The 8,401-nt window shown below is 33.2% G+C and overlaps 1 protein-coding gene across 1 annotated transcript; it reads right to left on the bottom strand.

Moving 5' to 3' along the window:
• Positions 1 to 483: 483 nt before the first annotated feature.
• On the bottom strand, positions 484 to 8,349 carry LOC126688552 (uncharacterized). Its single transcript, XM_050383281.1, has 5 exons — positions 8,273 to 8,349; positions 7,099 to 7,366; positions 6,780 to 7,014; positions 4,833 to 4,985; positions 484 to 1,440 (listed from the first exon to the last, which is right to left on the bottom strand). Coding segments are annotated over exons 1-5 (1,359 nt in total). The 5' UTR covers positions 8,275 to 8,349; the 3' UTR covers positions 484 to 739.
• Positions 8,350 to 8,401: the final 52 nt, after the last annotated feature.

Here is an 8,401-nt window from a genome sequence, read left to right as displayed (position 1 = left end):
TGCACCACTTTAAGGCATGTCAAGCACATTAAACCAGAAATGGTTCGAATTATTTTACTCCAGATTACTAACACCCAATTGGATCTGTCAAGAATGAATTAGAAGACTATAGGGAAAGGGGCTAACCAATTAGGGACAACATAACCAATTTTCATTGTTTTCGGTATATATTTTTGCCATGTCATAGAATCTGACAAATTAGGACTAATGTAGCATATTTAAATTATTATTATTATTATTCTCAAAAAAAAAAAATTTATTATTATTATTATTTTTTTTTAATTGAATCAAAATATATTCCCTTAAAAAACTAGTTTTTAAATTTTTGATGCTTTTAAATGCAGATTCCCCGCATGCATATTTCTACCCAAAAAAAAAAAGTTTTAATTTTTAAATTTGACATTTTTCACATATGTTTGTCCACCAAAATTGATTCTAAACTAAGTCTAGACAAACTAGACACTCCGTATTAGATAAAGCAAATTCAATTTTGAACCAATTTTAGCCTTCACTCATCTTATATCAAAATTGATTCAATTCTGTAATTTGCCACTCTCCCATAAAGGAATGGAACTACAGAACCCTACAGAGTCCAAGAATGGGGCATGGCTTGGAGCACCCAATAAACATGTGCTAAATTTCAAATAAAGTTGAATAGGAGAACCAAAAAAAAAAAAAACCAGATACTCTTGCAGTTTGCAAAAATTGCAAAGATAACTAACTTTATACTACTCAATGATCATTCAACTAATATAAAACCACTCTTTATATACTGCAAGCATGAGAATGGTAAGTTTAGAAGATTTTCCACTTCCAGGGATTTGGATAAGATAGTGTTCATAACCAAATCCCTGTTAGAATAACCACCACTTGTTTGAAGACCTCTGCACACAACCAGAGATGTATTACACACCCAAGGAACTGAAACAGTAAAACCCAAACCAGAACCTTCTTTCCCACAATTTCCACTTCCAACCAGCACATCCATGTACGCTCTGCCTATTCCAGAAACATACTTTCCCATTGGCAAAATTTGCTGAAGAAAAGATGGAGCAGACCCAACAAGATCCAAGATATCGGAATCTGAATGAAGGTTCACCACCACGGTGCCATGTCCAGGGTGAAGTTGATTACTAAGAGATTTTAGAAATTGGGAACTTGGGTCCCAAAGCTTGCGAGGGAAGATGTCTTCACCATCATAAGCATCAATGAAGACCATATCATATAGATTTGTGTTGTCAAGGACAAATTTCTCAGCATCTGATTCATAGAGGTAGAGCCTCTCATGTATGCCTTTCCACAGTACTTCATCAATAGTACTAGGTTTGGAGAAGGCACGCTCACCTGATGGGGTCATAACTGAGAAAGCAGGAAAACCCATAGCTTTGATTGAGGCTGAGATGACAAGGGGATCAATTTCAACTATGTGAATAACAGCACCTGCAGGGAGCACAAAAACTGCGAGTCAAGTATACAGGGAACAGCTGCCAACAGGGAACAGCTGCCAATCATTCAATACAAAAATATAATGGATATCCAGTGTTAGTAAAAGTGTCAAGCACACTTAATCATACATGCCTCCTAGAACCTAAACGTATAGCATAAGTGCGAGCTTGATTGCAGTAAAGAGTAGATTTTCCAAACATAATGCATAATAACATCTAATAGAAATATTCACAACATATACTAAAGAAAAGTTAATAAATTAAAAATAGTAATATATTTTTCCTATTTAACTCAAATGGATAGTGCAATTGCACAAAGCTTGTAAGTTCAAATTTTATGCAAGTCATTCCAATTTCTTAAAAATTTTATATGGTTATTTGAAATCAATAATCAATGGACAATATGATAATAATCTATTCACATTAAGTTTAAACATAACATTTTATATAATTCTCTTGTACTTTATAAAAATAATAACTAAGACTACTAATCAAAATGGAGTATATATTTCAATCAAAATATATTCAAAACGCAAACACCAAAAAGCACAAGAATTGCAAATTATCCATGTTTGTATCCTTTGATAGGTAAACAAAAAAGGTATATGTAGTAGATAGCGTTTATATAATAATTCAAGGGTTCATGTCTTTTCCTTCAAGATCGAGCCGTAAAATTTAATGGCTCATATTTTTTAGCTAAAAAATAAAAAAGCATGCATAGGCATGCTTTGTGCTTTTCCTTCAAGATTGGGCCGTAAAATTTCATGACTCATATATTTTTAGCAAAAAAATATAAAATTATGCATAGGCGCATACTTTGTGCTTTTTCAAAAAGCACTAGAAAAGAATGCTTGAGGCACGATTCATTTAACAAGCTTCACTTCATGCTTTTACAAAAAGCACTAGAAAAGCATGCTTGAGGCATGATTCATTTAACAAGCTTCACTTCAACCAAGTGTGCTCTTAACCACACTGTGTATGACAAAGACAATTCTCACATACTTTTCAAAATAACACAATTACACAAGTATGCAAATGCAAATTTATTTCCAACACAGCATCAGAGGTTTTTCTTTGAGCACCATTTGGATGTCAAGATGACATAAGGAAAGAGAATCTATAGGCAATATTATGAAGCAAGGTCATAACATATGTATAAAATTAAACAGCAAGTTCCATTTTCCTACCACTTTGAGGATACGTAGAAAACAGTTAAAATCCCTCTTCTAAAGTAATTAATCAATAACTTTGTCTATGTTTGTGCTTAGTGCCATATATTTTGTTTACAACCAGTCTTAAGTCCAGAAAAAAGGAAGGTTACGGTAAGTGAATGGTCAGTGTAAAATTTAGTCACTATATCATGAATATAAGGAAATTTGTTTAAAGATAGGGATAGCTTGTATTAATGAAAAGATGAGGGAGAGTCGCCTTGATATGGTTTGATCACGTTTAGAGGAAAGTGATTAATGCACCAGTAAAAAAGAGTAAATTGATTCAAGTAGAGGGAATGACAAAAAAAAAAAAAGAGTAGAGGACAAAAAAATGACATATCATTTAAGGAAGTAACGAAAAGTATAACTTCGGATAGAATAGAACGACGAAAAAAAATACATGTGGCCGACACTGACTAGTCTATTTAGGATACATAGCCGACCCAAAAATTTGGGAACTAAGGCTTGGTTGTTGTTGAAAAGTAATTACTTAAACATAAAGACTTCAAGTTTATTTAGTGACAGGCACCTGGAATCTGTAGTAATGATCAGAATGGAAACAAAAGAAGAGAAGAGAGATACATCATTGGACATAAGTGTAGCTTTCAGAAATTGTGAACCTTTTTAAAAGCTAAAAATTTGCATATAATAATGTCATATGTGCAGCATATTAACAGATCTCAGATTCATTTCAAGAGTACTGAATTTGAGAATAAACTAGTCCTTGTGAATTGCAAAATATGATTCAGACCACCTTTTAATGTAAACCATACAAATCCATCTTCTAGTTTTTCAAAGAACTAATATTAAAACCCATTTGGTTGCTTCCTATGTATTAAAAATTAAGAAGGAAAGGGAACTAAAAATTTTACTTTTCTGGAACCTTTTAGCTCAACTGCAGGTTTCCTCATTCTAGATGAAGGAGTTCTTACTGCAGAATCTTAGTGCTTTAAACATCCTATATCCAAACATTTGGAATATAGCCTGTGACAATCCAGCTTCCCACAGGCAGAGAGATAGAACTGGTTCAAGTTCTTTTTAGACTTTTCAATGTTTTATGGATGTTTGAATTCACTGCTTGCAGTTCAAAGCAACGGAGCCAGGAAAAAAAAACATATTTTTGGCTAAAAGGTCAAGTTGTGAATCATTATCTAACATAAAATATATTTTTAGATTTCCTAATAACCTCCCAAGTGGGAAAAAAGAAACACGAATAATTCAAAGAAATAGAGCTTCAGAATAGACACTTTTGCTGCAGCTGAAGTTCTACATAGAGCTTTTTGGTTGATAAGTTATAGCAGCACTGCAAGTTGGTTAGTTTTGTTTAAGTGCAGTGGGGAAACGGTGAGTCATTTATTGCTTCACTGTGATTTTACTTATGTCTTGTGGTGTGACGTCTTCTCTTTGTTTAGAGTTCATTGGGTAATGCCACTGACAGTTTCATCCTCATTATTTGGGTGGAAGAATTGATTTGGCAAGCACTCCTCAGTAGTTTGGAATTTAGTGCCATCTTGTTTGATGTGGTTAGTATGGAAGGAGCACAATTCTCGCATGTTTCAGAATGTCAAAAGATTCCTCAAACAGTTGAAATCATTATTGATTCACAACCCATTTGAGTTGTCTTGAGTTTGGGGCTTTACTTATTGTACCTCTATTTTAGAATTTCATGATTCTCTTAGCTATGCTGTGTAATTTTTTTTGACCCTTTGTGTTCATCACCGTGAACATAAAGTGTTTGTTCTTTTTTCAATTAAGCAATTATACTTACTGATCAGAAAGAAAAAAAAGTTACAGCAGCACTAAGCAACATCCAACAGCTCCTTTTATTTTTGTGCTTGCTTTATAGAGCATATGCCCTCAAAGCCATAGCAATGATGCTCCCTTCAAACAGGCACACAATTTGACTCATTCATCTAGATCATGAATGTTTGGAATCCATATTATGCAAGGAGATATTGCTTTTGCTAATTCTTATTGAAGGGTGATGTGAAATCACAGTGGAATCAATACACTCAAAATAAAATATTTGACGATTTTCTTTTCTTTCTTTTTTATTTTTTTATTTATTTTTTTAAACTTCAGAAAAAACAAAATGTTCATTAAATTTCAAACTACCTCTGACACCAATAAAAGAAAAGCACAGCACATAAACAATGGGTAAGTGATATTTTCTCACCTTTGATTTTACTAGCCAAAAATAATGGTAAGCTTCCCCCACCATGACCAATACATAAGATATTCATTGTTTTCTTCCCATGCACTGCATTAATGATATCATAACCACAAGATGCTATAGTTGACAACCCAACTGATACCATACTCTTCAGATCTGCAAAATGTAAAGAGACCAAAAGGTTACTTCAATTTCTTTAAAAATTAAAAAGAATAAATTCTACCAAAAAAGGTGTAGCAATGGTTCAATTCATTCAGGAATCTTTATTTGAAATGTAGGAGCAATCAACATCACACACAGATGCAAAAGGTACCATATCGTCAAACTCTATTGAAGATAAAGACAAAACCATAACCAAAGATCAACTAGCACATCTATCATGACAAGAAACAGAGATCTATAGTCTTTGATCAACACACACAGAAAAAAATATTTAAAAATATATATATATATATATATATATATTCAAAGCACAAATAAGCGCAGCATCCAACAAATAAACTGCCTAGATTTCCAATTTGCCAAAATTGCACCAGTTTCAGAAATGAGAATGACTTCCCTCTTGTCATACACTAATTTCTATCAGTGAGAGTTCTCCATACTGACTCACTAACAAATCTTTATTGCTCAAGCATTTCAATCAGAATAGCACTAACAGTAGTACAGCTTGAATTGATAAATAAACACACCCACATGTATCTAAGTACCAAGACTTTCAAATCAAGGATCTGTAGAAATACAGAAACTTAACCTCAATCAACAATCATTCATTGTTCTGCGAATGAAGCAAGAGAAAAATAATAAAAATAGATCCTCAATCATAGCCAAACATGGGGTTTTCCGACATCTACTTTTTTAAGTTGTATAAACTATTACAGACCCACAATGTGGCTGCTAGGTTTCTTTTCTTTCCTTTCTTTCTTTTTTTCTGAGAATATAACAGTGATATTTATGAAAGGAAAAGCTTATTTAGGAGCCATTAATATTTGAGGTTCAAATTCAATAAGGTGTATAAATGCTACAAGTAATTAACAAGTGTTAATGAAAATACAATCTGCCTGCTAAAAAAAAGAAAAAAGAAAAAAAAAAAAAAAACTCCAAGCATAGTACCTGTCAGATACTCAAGTGTTAAGCATGTATATGAGATTGAACAGAACTGAAAATTTGTTTATTAAAAGCACATCTATCCACTTTCTCCATTTATTGATTAACTTGAAACAGATTTTATCTTTTTCTTCTTTTAAAGAATAAAAAAAAAAGAAGAATACTCCAAAGGTCTACAGATGATGACACAACCTCTAACACACTCCACAACTACATTTTTAATCTGTTGATCTATCAATTGCTTTAGAGTACTCTCCATTCTCCTACAATGATTTACAGAGCTAATTTAGTATTTTGACTAACCCCTAAAACCTATTGCAAAACCTTCCAAGTCTGCCCTAATAACTTCACCAATACCAAAAAGGGTCTAGAAAACCCAAGCCAGCCCATATTTTTCAAACCCAAAATGCCAATATGTGAACCATCCGATATACTACCACTAAACCACAATAAGACTTAAGGGTCATTTGCCAAGAGTCTTGTAGCAAAATTAGCACCTCCTGACGTTTCCCACAAAAATGGCCAGGGCCCAAATCCCTCCACCCCCATTGTTGTAACTTAGGAAGCACGGACACGGACACAAGTAAGGGTATGACACGGCAACAAAGGTAATTTCTGAAAAATTATAACATGACACAGGTACAGCACCCTAGTATCATAGCTATCCAATCTTAACCATTCATTTATTATCATCGAATATATATATATATATATATATATTCTCAATAAAAACAACATTCATGTTAACACCTTTAAAAATATTGTGTGTACCACAGAATTGTCCTGAAGTTAACAAGCAAGGCAAGAGTAGACCACAAAGAGCATAACAAGAAAAAGGGTATTTACATGGAACAGCAAGGCAATGTGGCTGCTGCATAAGGAAGATTGAAGCGGGTTCGGATTGGCGATAAGCAGACATTACTTTGACAGTGCTCTGGCGAGTATCATCATTAAAGCGAAGAGCGCGCCATTGGTAACCCAGTATCCGAAAACGCTCCTCATCTCCACATCCTGACCCTGGACACTCCTCTGCATACCTTTCCTGTAACCATCTCTCCATTTTAGGCCACTGCACTTCACTCTGCAACCAAAATCAATTGAGAAATCAAGTTTAATTGTTGATTAATAGAGAGAGAGAGAATGAGAGAGAATGTGCAAGGCTAACAGGTTTAGAGGAAGGGAAAGCGAGAACGGAGACGACGCCGTTTCCTTTGTCGGAAGCAGAACGGAGAACGGTGTGACCGTGGGACTCCGATCCCCACCACTCCGAGGAGAATGACCAGTCCCCTTCGTCCTCTATACGCTGCCGTATTGCTGTCGAGAATCTTCGCCGGAAGTTCCATGCCCACCTTGACCTTCGCCACATCATCACCCCAAATTCCCTTAAAATTTGGACTAAGCTAAATGGCCAACGGTCCCTAAACCCTAAACCCCTAATTTAAAAAAAAAAAAAAAAAAACACTCAGGGTTTTAGTTGACTAATGAGCTATGATTTATGATTTACTTAATCCTATTTGAATTTTTTTTTTTTAATTTCAAAAAAAAAAAAAAATATATATATATATATATATATATATATATTCTCTTCTCTTGTTTGTAACCTTTATTATTGAAGATGTTCAAACATTACCATATATATGTATATATATATATATATATTTGTTTGTTTGTTTGTAAATCATGTAGAAGAAATCAAATAAAAAAAATTGAATATGTTACATTGATTCGGTACCTTGTTCTTCTGTCAATTTCGTACCAAATTTCTCATCAAAAAAAAAAATTTCGTACCAAATGCAACATCGAATACAAATTTAAAAGGGTTCATGCTATTCTCCCCCCCTACCCTCTGAGTATCAAAAAGAAAAAGAAAAAAGGGTTCATGCTACAATAATTATGAGTAATAATAATATAAGGAGATTTTTTTTTTTTTTTTTTTGTTTGTTTGAAGATAATAAAAGGGTATTCTACACACTAGTAATAGTTGACACAATAATTGCTGATAATCATAAAACAAATTTTCTTTATTGAAGACACATTTATCACTTATGAAATCAAAGAAGCACAACTTTACAAACAATCCGACAAATTTTAAAACACACCCAAATCAAATAGTCAACCATGTAACCACATGTGAATCTGAAAATTAGTTTCTCAAAAAAAAAAAAAAAATTATGAAAATTTATTCAGTCAGCCAGCATTTAATGATTGTCCCTATTATTTTTTTAACTTTCATAGTAAACTAAAATGTAGTCAGAAAGCACATAATAATAATAAAATAAAATAAAAAACGAGTCCTATATGGTACTAGTTGATGATCTTAGAGAGATTTGAAATTGTACATCTTGATTGAAAAAGTTAGTGTGAATTCAGCCAGAAATAAAAAGAGAGCACAGAACTACAGAAGCGTTGACGTTTCCATTTCCATTTGGGAGGCTATAAAATAAAAGCCAAAAGTTTAAATTTTAAAA

Source organism: Quercus robur, chromosome 6 (genome assembly GCF_932294415.1).
Source record: "Quercus robur chromosome 6, dhQueRobu3.1, whole genome shotgun sequence".
Taxonomy (NCBI): Eukaryota; Viridiplantae; Streptophyta; class Magnoliopsida; order Fagales; family Fagaceae; genus Quercus; species Quercus robur.
This window is presented reverse-complemented; position numbering and strand designations above follow the sequence as displayed.

Bases quoted from the DNA above. Each gene is read 5' to 3' on its own strand.
- LOC126688552 (XM_050383281.1), bottom strand. The intron at 4,986-6,779 runs GTAAATACCCTT...TACATTTTGCAG, and splicing joins ACATTGCCTTGCTGTTCCAT to ATCTGAAGAGTATGGTATCA. The intron at 1,441-4,832 runs GTGAGAAAATAT...TGCTCCCTGCAG, and splicing joins TTTGGCTAGTAAAATCAAAG to GTGCTGTTATTCACATAGTT.